This window comes from Chinchilla lanigera, unplaced genomic scaffold, assembly GCF_000276665.1.
Source record: "Chinchilla lanigera isolate Chin_1 unplaced genomic scaffold, ChiLan1.0 scaffold00006, whole genome shotgun sequence".
NCBI lineage: Eukaryota > Metazoa > Chordata > Mammalia > Rodentia > Chinchillidae > Chinchilla > Chinchilla lanigera.
In genome coordinates this window covers 31,832,131-31,848,719 of record NW_004955407.1, presented here as the reverse complement: position 1 = coordinate 31,848,719, position 16,589 = coordinate 31,832,131, and the positions used below count along the sequence as shown (strand labels likewise).

General features: G+C 48.7%; 1 protein-coding gene across 1 annotated transcript; it reads right to left on the bottom strand.

Annotated features, from left to right (window-relative positions):
• Window positions 1-1,676: 1,676 nt before the first annotated feature.
• On the bottom strand, window positions 1,677-15,251 carry Mrap (melanocortin 2 receptor accessory protein). The gene is made up of 3 exons (XM_005375665.2): window positions 15,005-15,251; window positions 3,214-3,313; window positions 1,677-2,152 (listed from the first exon to the last, which is right to left on the bottom strand). Exons 1-3 carry the CDS (start codon window positions 15,108-15,110, stop codon window positions 2,023-2,025), a joined length of 336 nt encoding a protein of 111 aa, XP_005375722.1. The 5' UTR covers window positions 15,111-15,251; the 3' UTR covers window positions 1,677-2,022.
• Between the last annotated feature and the right edge of the window lie 1,338 nt (window positions 15,252-16,589).

The window sequence follows — 16,589 nt, the reverse complement described above, 5'->3', positions numbered from 1 at the left end:
CAGATAGGGCTTGTAGTCTAAAGGGGGAGACCGTTCGTCTCTCCAGTCCCTTCCCCACAAAAAGCTCACGACCATATTTTGGTATTCTGAGTTGAAATTCTATGTTTAGATTCAACTTGGACTCATCCAAGGACTGTGACAGCAAAGGCCACTTTTTCTTCCTATTTGCAGGTCCTTCTCCGTCTTTTTTGTTTGTTTGCTGTTTTAAAACAGGGTCTCACTGTGTAGTCAGGCTGGCCCTGAACTCCTCCTGCCTCAGGCTCCTGACTGCTGGGAATGCAGGCATGCGCTGCTGCCACACCCGGCCTGTTTCTACCTGTCCTTTACCTTTCCACTGCATAGTAGGATGTCCTTGCTCACAGGCCTCTCCGAGGAGCGTGTGCAGAGCGTCTTGGCTGGCAGGACCAGGCCTGTGGCCTGTTTCTGGCCTGCGCTTCTGGCAGAAGGGAGGGGACTATGAGCAGAGAAAGTTGCCGCGCCCTTCACGGGCCCTAGGCCTCAGTGTCTCCTAGATTCCTCGTTCCAGGGACTTAGGCATTGACCCTGCCTGGCTGGGGCAGCCTCACACTCAGCGCACCCGGGCACACCTGCCCTTCTGCCACAAGCCTTGGGGAAGGAGAGGTTGCCAGGCAGCCTCCGAGGCCGCTGCTCACAGCTGTCCTTTCCTAGTGCCCTCATGCCACCTGTCAGCTGGTCCCTGCCCTTTCGCTCTGAAGAGAGCTGTCCCAGAGCAGATCTCCATGGCCCAGATGAGAAGCGAACAAGTGAAAAGACGCAGCCTTAGGCGGTGACAAGACTTCAGAGCCGGGTTTCCGCTCAATAAGTTCACAGTTTTAGCAAGTGGCCCCTTTTCTGCATTCCGGGCCCGCCAATCCCACGGCCCCTCGTGGTGACCCTGGCGGCTCCACCCTGTGAAGCCATCTGTCCCCAAGCGGAGAACAGGTCTCTCCCTGTGGAGAGCGGGTTTATGCAGTCTTCGCCAGGACTTAAAATACGAGACAGTCCATTGTAAATACAGCCGCTGCTCCAGAGCCTGGGGTCTCCAGCGGAACTGAAAACATTCAGAAAGAAAAACAGGGCTGAACATGGCCTTGCTATTCCCTCAACAACACAGCGTAACGGTTATTTACCCAACATTTACGCAGTATTCAGCATTATTATAGGAAGCTGGAGGTGACGTGCAGTCTGTGGGAAGGTGTGTTGGTCATATGCAAATACACGTGTATTTCCCAGAAGGGAGCTGTGCTGGTGTGCTGCTGTACCCCTTTCCAGCCCAGGGCCCTTGCTTTCCGGAGGAGGAGACCTTTTAGGGCTCAGGTCTGCCCTCACACAAAGTGGCATCCAGAGTGAGACGCAGCCTCAAGCGCTTTTCCCAACTGCTATAGCACCAGAGGCAGACTCATTCCCTGGGCACGGGTGCCGCCTGCCCGGCCAGGCCCCACGGCCACCGCGGGAGGTGTCTGTACCCCGGGGCTCTGGCTGAAGGCCACGTGCAAGTGAAGGTGTCATGTCAGTTCCTGGACCGTGACCCAGACGCTGCCACCCATCCAAGAGCCACAGGAGTCAGCAGAGGACGAGGGGGACCCGCGGGCTTCGCCAGCGTCTGACGGCGCAGCCGACCCGGGCGCCCCTCCAGGAGGAGCAGTGCCCTAGCGATACCAGTGAACACACTTTCATTATAATTCACGTAGCACGTACTTTATTTCCCTGCTCCTCCCAAGGCAGACAGAAGCAGCGCGCTACGGAGGCGGCAAGGCCGGGAAGCTGGCCCTGCGCAAGCCTTCGGCCAAGGCGGGCCGCGCACCTCCTCGTGCTGTCCTTTTTGACTTGGCCGCGCGGAGACGTGGAAACGGGCTTGAGAATGATGAACCCGCCCGCGCGGCTTGCTGTCACCAGTCCCCCGCCGCCGCTCGTGTCTCCAGGCCTGCCGAGCTTGTTCTGCCGGCCGCTGAGGTCCTGAGCACCGCGCCGGCTCGGGCTGTCCCGGAGGAGAGCAGGGGATGTGAGGCGGAGAGGCGCCTTCTACAGCTGCCGGTCCGCGCCCGCGCCGCCTGCCGGCTCCTCCGCGGTCCCCTGCGAGGCCCTCCGGAGGCAGAGCGGGAGGCTGAGGCAGGGACTCCTCTGCGGGCACGCCTGGCGCTGGGGGCCATTCCTGCGGAATACCCCATAGGAGGCAGTGTCAGAGCACGCTTTCCTGTCACTGCCCCCTACCACACACACACACTCACTCACACACACACACACACACACACACACTCTCTCTCTCTCTCACGGAAGGCCCAGGGCGCAGAGACCTGAGGGAAGGATCAAAGCCAGCTCAGGAAGGCGCCATTCAGAGGGCTGGGGAGGAAGTGGGGCATCTCAGGAGCAAGGCCTCGGTCTTTCCCCGAAGCTCTCCCCTGCTCATGTCCCCTGGGCCTGACCTTCCTCACTGGCATTTGTCACTGGGTCTCTCATGTCTACCCTAAGCCAATTGGTGTCTGAGCTAAGAAATCCGTCCTCCCTGACTTCTGCCCGGAGCTGCCTGGTGTCAGCCTGGCTACAGCCATACTGCAGCATGAGCTACATCCCCAGAACTTTTTAAATATCTATCCTTTGAGACAGGATTTTGCTAAGCCGATAATTTACTAGGCTCAAACTTAAGATCCTCCTGCCTCAGCCTCCCAGAGCACAGAGATTACAGGCATGAACCCCAGTTTAGAACACTTCTGTCATCCCCAAAAGACACCCACTAGCAATCCTCCCCTTCCCTTGTCCTCCCGCAGCCCTGCGTGACACGGCTCTGCTTCCGTCTGTGTGGATTTGCCTTTCTAGGCGTTCACATCGGCGGGGTCGTACTGTGTGGACTCCGCGTCTGGCTTCTCAGCGCGCCATTGCCGGGACTCAGTCATGCACTGCTTAGTAAGCGGGGTGTACACCCCGAGATGAGTCCCTAGGTGATCCTCTCGTTGCACAAATGTCACAGTGCACACTCGCAGAGACAAAGGTGGCTGCCACCTAATTAGCACATAGAATCGCATGGAGCCACCGTCAAATGTGTGGCAGCATTGAGCCAACATTGTTACGTGCTGCGTGACTCTACATCCGTGTTCTAGCGTGCATCAGTACTTTGTTCATTTTTCCTGGCTGAATACGAGTCCACTGTGTGGCTGTTCTGTTCTATTAATCTCTTGAGCACCTGAGTTTGCTGAACCCTAACCCCTTCCCACTTACCTCATCTGCGAGGAGCCTGGGCAGGACGTGCAGAGCAGAATGAGGAAGAGGAGCATCACGAAAGCAGCCAGGCCCACCCAGAAGGCAATCACAATGGAATCTGCGGGAGGAACAGCATGGCCTGTGTTGGTTTGTGCGGACACGGACCAGCAGGAGGGGATGGAGGGAGCCCGAGTCCTGCTGCACTGGGGCCCCAGTGCGGTCCTCCCAGCTCTTCCCTCGTGGCTGCCCCTGGGCGGAAGGCGGGCACAGCCTTGGGAAGGTGCGGGCGGGAGGGATGGAGTGTGTCCGGGGCGCTGGCGCGGGGTTGGGGCACTGTTGTCCACCGAGGGAAGGCGGTGAGTATTTGTGGCGCCCACGGATCTGCCGCCCAGAGGATCAGCTGTGAAGGACAGTTCCTCTTGTCCTCCTTGGTGGCTCGAGGCCAGGGGAAACCCAGAAACTCGCTCAACCTCCTGGGGGCCCTGGCAGGTCGGAGGTGCCTTTCTCTGGGGCTACTGGATCAGAAACGTTCAGCAAGTTCTCCCTTGTTAGCTCTGGCCGTGAGTATCGGGCACGAAGCTTTTCATGAAAACCTGCGAGTGTCCTAGCTTAGAACAATTGGATGATGTTAGGACAAGATGCCCCAACTGAGCTGCACATGGTGGTACACACCCATAATCCCATCACACAGGAGGCTGAGGCAAGACAATCACTGCCAATTTTTCCTGACCTGAAGCTTACCCTTTAATCCAGAGCTCTGCCTACTCACAGCAGGTGCTGCTACTCTGATGAGTGAAAATCTGCAAAATCTCAATTGTGGAATTCTTCCAAATGCTACTAACATCAGAGTTCGAGAGTCCTAAACGGGGATTAAGTTCAAGATTTTTCCCTTACTGAGCCGGGCATGTTGCACACCTGTAATCTTAGCATTGCTGAGGCTGAGGCAGGAGGATTATGAGTCTGAGCCCAACCTGATCTACACAGTGAGTTCAAGACTACAGAGTGTCTTACTGGTTATCTTTTCCCATTGTGTTTAGACGTGGTTTCCTGGCTGCAGGCTAATGTTTAACTCAGAAGGTGGATGTAGTTGCAGAAAGTGTTCTCCAGGGTGGGCCCTCCCTTTTCCCTACGTGTTTCCTTGGTTACTGAGGCCACACATCTAGTATAGAAAGGAGGCTCCAAGGATGTAAAATTGCAGATTTCCCAAGATCACATAGCTAGGAAAGGGAGGAATCAGAATTTGAACTCAGAACCATCTATCTCTTAAGTCTAGGCTTTCATCACATTATTATTCCCAAATAAGGAAAAAACCGTTGTTGTTGAGACATGATCTAATATGTACTTCTAATGTAGTCTTGAACTCACTGTATAGATCAGGTTGGGCTCAGACTCATAATCCTCCTGCCTCAGCCTCAGCAATGCTAAGATTACAGGTGTGCAACATGCCCGGCTCAGTAAGGGAAAAATCTTGAACTTAATCCCCGTTTAGGACTCTCGAACTCTGATGTTAGTAGCATTTGGAAGAATTCCACAATTGAGATTTTGCAGATTTTCACTCATCAGAGTAGCAGCACCTGCTGTGAGTAGGCAGAGCTCTGGATTAAAGGGTAAGCTTCAGGTCAGGAAAAATCCCTCAAGGTGAGGAGAAGCCCAGTCACGCCCTTGGGAACATTTTTGTCACCCTGTTATTGATGTCCAGTTCTCACTCTGCCAGTGTACACAGGGAAGGAAGAAGGAAGGAAGGAAGCAGGGAGGAAGGAAGGAAGGAAGAAAAGAAGGAAGGAAGGAAGGATGGAAGAAGGACGGAAGGAAGGGAGGGAGAAAGGAAGGAAGGAGGAAGAGTTCAGGGAAGGAAGGAGGTGAGGGGTAGGGAAGGAGGACCAGGAGGACCAGGAGGACGAGGAAAAGGAGGGTGGGGAGTGAGCAGATCTCTGTAATGCGCAGTGTCACGGCCCGGCCGCCTGGGCCTCCTGGTGAAAACCGGCCATGCTGCTCAGACAGCCCCAGTACTGGCAGTGACAGGTCTTGCCTTGGGAACAAATGCTCTGGAGAGCACTCGCAGTGACCCTTCAGAGAGGACAAGACCCCAGACATGCGCCCATTGACTATGCAGATTTGACCTCCTGCGGGCTTTGGACACCATGACAGATCCTCCAAGGGCAATAAAAGGTCAAAAAGTCCACCGCCCAACAAAGAGGCTGAGTTAGGCCACTCATTGGCAGGAATCCTACCAAACCCACAATCCCACCCCAAGCTCTAAGGCTTAAAACTCTCAGCACCAAGTCTGCTCAGTGCTGTGAACTCTTTTCACTGACCTACTCCCGCTCTGTGGAGGGTATCTTGTCTTTTCTCTTTCAGATAAATCCTTGTTTCTGCTGCTGATCTTGGGTGTCCTGCTCAATTCTTTGTCTAACACATAAAGAATCCCAACCTGGTAACACCAGGAGAGAAGGGTAACTATTAAGAGATAAGGAAATTCTGTGAGATTACCTAGAGGCTGAGAGGGGCATTCCCAAGTGTAATAGTCCATTCAGGCTGTGTCTTAGTCTATGTTCTGTTACTATAACAAAATACTTGAGATTGGGCAGTTTATACAGAATAGAAATTTATTTTCTGGAAGAAGAGAAGTCCAAGAGTGTGGCGCCTACATCTGGTGAGGGCTTTCTTCATGATAACATGACAGAAGCATCAAGTGGTAAGACAGAGAAAGTGTGCTAGCACAGTTCTCTCTTCCTCTTCTTAGAAAGCCACTAATGCCATCACAGGGGCCCCACTCTCAGGACCTCATGTGATATCATTCACATATGAATCTGGGAACTATGTTCCTCACAGGAACTTTATAACAAAGTACCACAGGCTGAGGGATTTAAACAACAGATACTCATTTTCTGGTAATTCTGGAGGCTGGATTCTGAGATCGAGGTGTCAGGAGCGTTGTGGCCTTCTGAAGCCTCCCTCCTTGTCTTGTAGATGCCATTTTCTCTCTGTTTCATTTTCCCTGTGTGTGTGTCTGGGTCCTAATCTCTTATAAGGAGGCCAGTCAGGTTGGATTGGGGCCCTCCCTAATGACCTCATTTTAACCTAACCACTTTTGTGAAGGCCCAGTCTCTAAATAGAGTCACACACTGAGGTACCACAGTTTAAGATTTTAGCATGCGAACTGGGGTCCCTGATACCAGAAAGGGCCAATATGGAAGGGATTCAGACTCTTTGGAGAAGGGGTGTGTGTTAGTCACTTTCCCACTGCTGAAACAAAAGACCTGGCACCCATGACTTAAAGGGGAAATTAATCTTGGCTCACAGTTTCAGTGGATTCAGTCCACAGGATCCCAGGCACAGACGGCATGGTAGAAGGGCATGGCCGGGGACAGCTCTTCAACCCACAGCAGCCGGGAAGCAGAGAAAGAAGGGAGGAGCCAGGGCCAAGAATAAACCCTTCCAGCTGAGAAAGTCCTCAGGGACCTACCTCTTCCAACAGATTCTACCTCCCAACAGTGCATTCAACCATGAACTCATCAGTGGATATAATCCACTGGTGAATATAGCACCCCTGTGACCCAGTCACCTTCCAGAGCCCCACCTCTGAACACATGAGATTTTGGGGGGACATTTTAGAGGAAGTCATTAAAGTGTAATTTGGCCACAGGCAGCAGAGCTGTTGGCTGGTTTAGCCTGGCCTAAACTCATCTGTAGCTGAAGCACCAGTAGTAGACAACCTTCTAGAGAGCCAGTGGGGACTGAGCTGTCAACAATTGGTGATGAAGGTGATGGTGGGAATCTGGCCAGGAGGCAGTGTGTGACCCTCTGTCACAGGTGTGCAGGCTGCACACGGGCTGTGGTTTCCGCAATGAGATGGCTGCATAGCAATTATGGTCACACTGAAGCTGTAAGACCTCAGAGGGCCTATGGTCTGGCTGGTAATGGGACAGTTCTACAGATGTCCTCACACCCACACTGAGGACTCCCATCCTAACCTGACCCCTCTGGTCCTACCCCTTCAGGACTCACTCCTGTAAAAGCAACACGGTGCTCTGGCCTTAAAGAAGTTCCTCAAGGACTCTCATCTTTTATCACAATGTACATTCTGAAGAGTTCATCAGAACTAAGAAACAAAATATTGATAATTGACAGATATTCGGTATGTTCAGGCATCATTCAGGTCATGGATCCATGTTCCTGTCCCTGATCATGCCTGCTGGTGAAAATTTGCCTGCTGAACACTACAAATATCCTAGGAAGAGCTCTGGAGGGTCTGGGGCCGAGACTTTAAGTTCTAGCTCTGTGACTATCTGGCTGGGTACCTTGGCTTCTGTTATGGTTTCTATATTGATGTCCCTGCTAAAGTCTCATGCAACCACAGGCAGGGCTTTGGAAGCTGAGTGGATTGAGGGCTTTTGGCTGATTTGCTGTTAGGAGGTGGGGTCTGATTGGAAGGGGCAAGTCATTGGAGGCGTGGCCTGGAGGTTACTACCCTCCCCAGTTCCTTCCTTGATCTCTCTGCTTCCTGTCCACCATGCTGTGAGCAATTCTGTGCCGTGCCCCTCCGCCATTCTGTCCTGCCATGGAGCCAGCCACCTATGAGCTAAAATCTCTACAAACTGTGAGCCAAAACAAATCTCACCTCCTTTGCATTATAAGTGTTAGGTATTGTGCCGCAGCAATAAGAAAAGTGACTACAGTATTGTCTTTGGGCCCCCGTATCCTATGTCTCTTTCTGATTTAGGACACTGAAGCACACTCACTGATTTTAGCTGGTCTCTGTTTACAAGACTGTCAATTCCTAAGAGCAGGAATCTCTCCTTTAAATTTCCAGCCCCTGTATGTCTCCTAATGTCCCATCCAGGTGTCACCCACCACCTGCACATTTCTGTCTTCACCAGAGGGATATTTTTAGCAAACAAATTGGACCTCATCACTTCCCTACTTCTAATGTTGGCTGACTCCCCACAGCTGACCTCTGAAGCCAGCCTGTGAAGATCCAGCCCCCGTGTTGTCTATAGCTCTCAACTCTGCCACTCTTCCCAAAAAACATCCCTCATAGCATCCTCCCAGAAACACTTGCTTCACCCTCTGCTCTATAACTCTTCTCTACCCCGTGCATGCCCTTTCACAGGAAAATCCCTGTTGATCCTTCAGGACTCAGTTCAGATGCACCTTCCCTGACCTCCAGATCACCCCAGCCCAGCCCTCTGACTTCTCCCCACAGGTGTCCTTCTCTGTGCTCTGCAAGCAACTTTTGCAAATCTCTAGCACAATACCGTTATTAATACAATAATAACATTAATGATCAGTACTTCCCACTCAACTGGACGGATGAGCTTTGATCCCTTCATCAAATCCGTGTGTGCTACAGAAAAACCCTTCCTGGTTCACAGAGGGCACCTCGTCTACAGAGAAGCACTTCCTGCTTCATGGAGGGTGCTTTCTTGCTGTGTCCTCACAGGGCGGAAGGGACAAACTTTACTCCCCTCAGCCCCTCCTACAGGCACTGATCCAATTCATGAGGGCTCCACCCTCTAACCTGATCATTACCCTGAGGCACCCCCCTTCCTAAACTGTCACCCTGGGGGTCAGACGGGAGTCAGATTTCAACCCATGAACTTTGGGAGAACACAAACCTTTAGACCACAGCAGTTGCCCTATGGGAAAAGCAACAGGGGAACAAAAGAGATTGAGCGAGATGACAAAGAAGGTGGAGGGCCAGAGGCCAGAGGGGAAGAGAAAGGTGAGGGCTGCAAACTGAAGCTTTCGGAGGGGTAGCTTCAGGTGATGGAGCCCGCAGAGCCTAACTGTGGGCACCCTGAGGAGGGGAAAGTGAGGGGAAGTGGCCTCTCATACAAGAAGTCTGGCAACCTGAGGTGGGACTGACTTTGGCTGAGAGCTCAGAAGGGCAGCGGGGGTCACATCCGGGCATATTTTAGACAAGATGGGAGAAGAAGGAGCGGGTGGAGTGGGAGGCCCCACCCCAGCATTTTGACAAGATGGTGATGCCCCACTGGACTTCCGGGCCCGTGCATCAGTGCCCACATGCATCACTTTTGCAGTCGAGTCTGTAGGTTCTGCTGCGGCTACTCTTCCTGCGACTCAGGGCCCCCACCTCCCCTCTGCCACCACAATAGTCCTCAGTGGGCAACCAGTTGGCTTGATTCGCAGCACGCACCTGTGAGTTTCCCTCCGTTAGTCCCTCCTATCAAGAGACTTTCGACCCCAAGCTTACATTTGCAGTGGAGGCGGCCTGCAAACAATTTATGTTTAAATATATATATTTTTTCTGACTCATGGCTCAGTAAACTGGAAAAATGGCCTACCTCAAGAGGGTCTTTGTTACCAAGATGTGCCAGGTAAAATAAACCAGTTGCAAAAGGGCAAACGGTGTATGAGTCACTTGAGTGCAATCTTAGTTTGGGCTGCTGGGACAAAAATACCATAGATTTCGTGGCTTAAATAACAGAATTTTCTTTCTCACAGCTCTGGAAGGTGGGCAGTCTAAGATCAAAGTGTGAGCAGGGTCAGTTCCTGGTAAGTATTCTCTTATTGAAGATATAATTCAAAAATTTGAATTATTAGATATTCTAAGTATATAGAAAACTACCGATAAAAATGTTAAGACCTATGTATCCATAAAAAAAACTGTCATACTTGATCCAATATTTTTCTTTAAAAGGCAGAAAATAAAATATTACAGATAGGGTTGGCACCTTCCTCTGACTCTACCCCTTCTGGGTGAAACTGCAAACCTCAAATTGATGTGTACAGTTACATCTTACTATGTGTGTGTACCTCCCCACTAATAAAATATGGATTTTTATGTTTACAAGTGATAAAATTGTATAACTAGTCAGTTAAATTATAATTTAAGTACATATTATGATAAATATAATCATTGATAATTAAAATACTTTAATATATAATTTATATATCTATTGGGTATATAATTTTACTTCTTTTTTTCCTTTGTTATTGTCTGAATTACTTTCCTGTCACTGCTGAGACAAAATACCTGACACCCAAAGTTAAAGGGGGAAAGGTTTAGTTAGCTCACAGTTTGTACAGGGTTCAGTCCATTATCGACTGGCTCCAAGGAAGGGTAGCTTGGCAAAGGGGGACTGCAGAGGAGAAGCGGTTCATGGCAAGCAGAGGACAGCAAAAGCAGGCAAACAAGGGACAGCCACAGCTCTCTTTGCCCCTTTTATTTTATCCAGGCTACTCTGGATGGGTAGCATTCACACCCTTAATCCTAGTGCCCCTGAGCTTAGCATTGCACCATGAATCAATTCCAGCATCACACACTCTAGATCCAGCCACCTCTGACCTCATGAGGCTTTGGGGGGACATCTACACATAAGCGACAAAAATTATGTTTCAGTAATTTATTTACATTGGCACATACAGATCTGGCTCATGCATTATAACAAAACTACCTATTATTGGTTGCATTAACAGATCCAAAATTTATTTATCCTATCTTCTTTTGGTGAACAGTAGGTCATTTTCAATTTCTGGCCACCACAAATAGTGCTGCAGCGAGCATCAGCAGGTTCCAGGATTCTATCTCGTGGATGCCTACAAGGAGGATGCTGAATTATGCTTTGTGAACATTTTCAATTTTTCTAGTCCATGCCAAGTTGGCCTCCAAAATGGTGGGTGTGATTTTCATCCCATGAGCAGTGTTATGGTTTGTTTCTGCACATCCCCCCAAATCCTCATGTAGTCATGGGGTGGGCTTCTAGATTTATGATTGAGCCATAGTCCAGTGCTGGGATTATGGGTGTGAGTGCTACACTCGTGCTGGGGTGGATAGTTTGCTTATCTCCATTGCTGAGAAGGAACAAGAGAATGGAAAAGATGGCCTGAGGGCATCAAAAGAAGCAGCAATGTAAGGGAGAGAAAGAGGCTGCTTGCCACCACTCCTCCCCTTTGCTCTTGCTGCTTTTGCTATCTTCCACCGCCATGAACTGTTGCCCTCTGCCATGTGCCACCCTCCCTTGGAGCCAACTGAGTATGGACTGAAACCTCCACAAACTGTGAGCTGAATAAACCTTTCCTTCCTTAATTTTGGGCATCAGGTATTTTGTCTCAGCAACAAGAGAAAATTAGCCAAGACAAGTAGTATGACAATTCCAATTTCTGAGCTTCCTTCCCAACACTTTGACTATCAATCTTGAAATCTTGCTCAGCCAGTGGGTATGAAATGAGGTCTCATTGTGTCCCAGTGTATTTCCCTAAACACTTGTGAAGCTGAGTATTTTCTCATATTCCTTAGCCTTTGGAGTTTCCTCTTCCATTACTGTCTTTTCCTATCCGAGCCTATGCATTGCTCTTTTCTTACTGAATAGTACTAAATTTTGAAATAATAAAGTGTTTCTATTTTAAGACAATGATTCCATGTTCAGAGTCATTTCCAAAAACTTGAGAAATAGTCCCTGCCACGTCTCTGTTCTTTTTTGAACGCACTATGACTCAATGACCAAGGGTTCTCACTGTGCCTGCTGCTCGGAATGCTCCTTCCTGAGACATCCTGAAGGCTTTATTTCACCCGAGCTCAGGTCACCTGGGGGAGGTCTTTACCACCCTTTCAAAGCTACAGTCTTTTCTTGGCCCCCACACTTCTTTAACTACTAATCTGGTCTTATTTTTCTTGGGACACATTTTGCCCTCTGTCATGTTTTTCTTGCTTATGGTGAATTAAAGATAGTCTCAAATTTTTAACCAAGTGAGTTCTAATTCTCTCCTCTTGAATCTGGTTAGCCTTCGTCACATAACCACGCAAGCCCACGCAGCTAGCAAGTGACAGGGCTAAGCCACAGATTCTAGCACACTGACTCAGAGTCCATGTGCCTTGCCCCTGTCTGACCCTGTATTCTGGTCTGTTCTCCCAAAAACTTGTAAACTACCTATTCAGGGTTTAAACTGTCTTGTGGGGAGTGTTTTTGTCAAACCCCCAAACTCTTCTTTCAGAAAAAAAATAGAGATTAAATTCATATAAGATAGGAAGACCGGGGGCTGGGGATATAGCTCAGCAGCACAGCATCTGCCCGGTAAGCACAAGGTTGTGAGTTTGATTCCTGGTACTGGAAAAAAGGAAAAATAAAAAGATAGGAAGACCAACACATGCAGGGTGCACACGGGAGTACTTCTGGAATGACATCTCTCACTGCAGGTGCCAAAGCCCCCTGACACCTAAGAGCACAGGGGTAAATGGTATCCGTTATTCTTTGTGGGACCAAACCTCCTAAGAAACTAGAACACTTCTGAAGCAAAACAGTTCTCTAAAGATAGATTTCTTGACACAGTCAAATTTGCTTGAATCAGATTTGCTTGAGTTATACTGAGATGGGTAATGTTCCTTAGATTCCACATTTTCCATTGGTTGTGTACAGATTAAGGACACAGTTATTCCACTCGTCCTGAGAAGCATGACTTGAATGACTTCTACTAAAATACCAATAGCTGTCTCATCTCTGTAGGGGGCAGGAACTGGCCTCTCCCTACAGGGCTTCAGCCCCCTATGCCCATGGAAACTGCCTGGATTGTTCAGGGACTGGCCTCTCCCCCAGCTCAGTTTTCTCACCCACATGGTCTGTAGGTTTGGGAGCTTGGAGAGGATTTCCTTATTTCGCCAGGTTGTAAACTCATGAGGAAAGAACATCTTCTTAAACCTAATGCATAACTTAGGAGAACATCAGCCTCTTTTCCCTAAGTGGAAGTTGTTCGTGGGAGTAGAGCAGAAGGTGGAGCGTGGGGGTTCTAAGATAGTTAAGAAGCCCCCTGAACAAACAGTGGCGGGAAACTTTGGAACCTAGGTGATAACCAAGTGGGATATCTGGCACCCAGGAGGGTGGCAGTGTCTAAAGCTGACCCAGAGTTTTATCTCATTTGTGTTAATTTAAAGATTTTTTTGAACACATTTTGTCCAGATCAACATGCATTCTGAAGTTCTGGATTTTTGACAGTATTAATAAGTGGACAGTGACTCCCATCCTGCCACTTTTGCCACTTTAGTGAGCTGTGTGCACAGAAATCTGCATTCCAATCTTATGACTTTCCTCCCTTCCATCAGAAAACACACAGCGAACATCATGTCCCTGCGAAAGTTTTAGTCCGGTGCTTGGGACATAGTAAGTTCTCCATAAACACAGACCGGCATCTTCTTTTGACTTCTGGAAGTTGTGATTGGAACTTGAAACTGGAACTCTACCTAACAACAAACTAAATGTGATTGAAAAACAGGGGAACAAGCTAATGTGGTGGCACCCACCTATAATCCCAGCACTTGGGAGGCTGAGGCAGGAGTCATGAGTTAAAGGCCAGCCTGGGCTACATAGTAAGTTCAAGGGCAGCCTGAACTATGTATTGAGACTCTGTCTCAAAAAACAAACAAACAAAAACTCTAGGAGAATGTTTTAAAGGATCTTTTAAAAATATAGTAGTATATGTATGTGTGTATATGTTTGCACTCACCAAAAATTATTAAAATCTTAGTAAAATTTAAAAATATACATCATAGTAAAAGATACATTCCCATTAATCTCCTTTAAAATATTCCCTCTTGCTGCAAACATACTTATCCCATCATTCTTGCCACTTTCTGAAGTAGTTCTGGAAGTTCTCTTTCTTAAGCAGCTTTAGTTGCACTGTCATGGCTGCCTCAGGTGTCCTGAATTAATATAAAACATTCACCTTTTGCAGGCATCTTCACTTTGAGAAAGAGGCAAAGTCACATGGCACCAGAACTGGTGAACCAGGTGGGTGAGGACATGATGTAACGTTCTAGTGAGCCTGCCTTTTCATTGAATAACATCTGGCAGGAGCATTCACTGTGTTTTTGATCAGACCTCCTGAAGACCCTAAAAGACCACTTCCAATGCTGCTTCAGAAAGTAGCGATGATAGAATAAGTGTGTCCAAAGAAAGGGGCGGTGTTTTGAGGGAGGTTTAAGTAATGTGCCTTTCACTGTATTTTAAAAATGTAAACGTTTACTGTATATATTGACCACCCTCTGCATCTTAGAAGGCTGTCCCCGGGGTTCTCCCTGTGGTTCCATATCTTAAACAGCAGCATTCAAATATATTTCAGTTTAAAGCTGGTGTGTAACAGATTATTTTTCTTCCATGTAAAAAGCATCCCACTCTTTCTAGTGACTTATTGTACCTTTTGATGGACATATTGTAGGAGTATAGTGAGGAAATACCCAAAGAACCCAAGACTCCCTGAGGAGAGCGAGACAGAGGACAGATATCGCAGACCAAGACCGCTATGCCTGGCTTTTACAGCATTTTCATGATCATTTCTTTGGCTGACTTGTCATCTCGTCAGAGCGGCTGGACTGACAGTGAAGGTTGTCACAGAACGCAAGTTACTCCAGAGCTAAGGAATGCGAGGGCAGATGTTAACTCCTGTTTATCGTCCCTGAAGATGAAACATGTGTCGGCACTTTAGTAGTAGTTACGTCCACATGTCTTACAGGTAGAGAGAACACCTCTTCCCAATCAAATTAAAAAGCAAGCTCAGCAGTTTCAAGAAACTTGCTGGGTATATTGGAGCCCCAAATAAACTTCATCAAGAAATCTGTTTCAAGAGAATATTCTGCTTAGTTCTATGGCAGGTTAATTCACACACATATTACAGAGATTACAGATTCGTATCTCACCCCCGAGCCCCATTCACTTATATGCACGTGTGCTCTGGCCATACCACTGCTTACCCTGACATCTAGCATTCGTAAGTGAATAAGGGAAGAGCTGGAAGGGCACAGTCAGTTGGGCCAACCCGCAGCCTCTGCCTGGCTGGCTTCCCAGCTCCAACTTACATTTGTTGGCTTTCAGCTTTTTTTCATCCACGGGAATGAGGTCCAGGTAGTCCAGGTAGTACTCATAGCTGTAGTACGGGGCAGATGTGTTGGTCCTGTTGGCCATGGCCGTGGGCAGCCAGGGTCTGGTCAGCAGCTTGCATCCGGAATGGGGTCCTGAGCCTCAGAGAAGACTGTTTAACTGATTTCTGCAAGAAGTATCCAAGTGTGTCTGCGGTTCTCCAGAAACAAGGACTGCCCACTTATCAGAGCCACTTGGCCGGAAGAGAGGTCAGGGGTGTGCCTGACATGTCCAGCCTCTTCTTGGTAAATCTCCAAAACAAGCAGAGCTGACAGTAAGAGATTGGGTTTCCAATGCAACTCCAAATTGCCTCTCTGGAAGGACAGGGAACTGGGTGGGAAGACAGAGGCCAGGACCTCTTGAAAGATGCCTGCACAGGTCTGTAATCCCAGCACACTGGGAGGCTGAAGCAGGAGGGCTGCAAGTTTGAGTCCAGTTTTGGCAACTTAGTGACTTAATGAGACCCACTTTAGAAGAAAAATAAAAAATGGACTAGGCATGTAGCTCAGGGCAAAGGCCCTAGATTTAATCCCCAGTGTGTGAGAGAGAGAGAAAGAGCGAGCTGGAAAGAACAATCACTTCTTGCCTTTAACACATGCAAATTTAATAAAACTGCAACAAAAGTCTGACAGTGCCCTTGACTTCCACTGAGATCACTTGTGGTACTATTAAGCAACAGCAAAGTCCTGGCTCAGATACAGTATCTGAAGACAGAGCCTGAGTGATGCCAGGCCTGAACTTGTAACCTCTCATGTACATGGAATGAATTAATCACAACCCAAACGCCCCACCGCCCCAGTGGAGCACACAGCCCAGCTTTTACTTAAGCCCCCGAGAACCAATCAGGCAGGGATACTTGTTCAGACCGGAAAGGCTTTTTATCTGGGCCAAGATCCCACAGGCCTGTGCTCTTGGGAAATAAGGCATAAGGGTCCACAAGCTCTTGGCTGACGCAGAGGGTGAGGCGGAATCTGAGTTTCTGCCCCGCCTGCCTCAAAGTTCTGTGCTCGTTCCTCAAGATCCTCGGACTCCATCAAGAGGAACATTCTGAATGTTGGAATGAGCAGCAGTAAGTGTGAAGGGAGCCCTAGCTATCAAGGAAGACATAAAAGGACAGCAGCGATAGCCCTTGGGGCCGCTGCCCTCTTGTCCTTGTGGTGCTCCGTTCTGCTGGTGGGATGTGTCTTTTTTCTCCTTCGAATCACACTCGTCCCTCTCAGCGCTTCTTTTGTACTTGTTCTCCTTTTCTTCTTATTTCTGTCCTGAAATACAAGGTCATTTTCACACACACCAACTGTCCTGACCATTTCACTGATTGGCACAAATAAGAACCTGAACACACAGCCGGTCCCTACCCCATCTGATAACACTAGAACTTTAGCCTTTGGGAGTTAGGAAGTCAAAATACACAGATCTACAGGGTCTTCACCCACGTCCCTGCTTTCTAGGGTTTTTGATTCAGGTCCACACCGCCAGAATTAAGCTGGACATTGACCCCATGGACTGTCCCTGTAGTGGACGTGA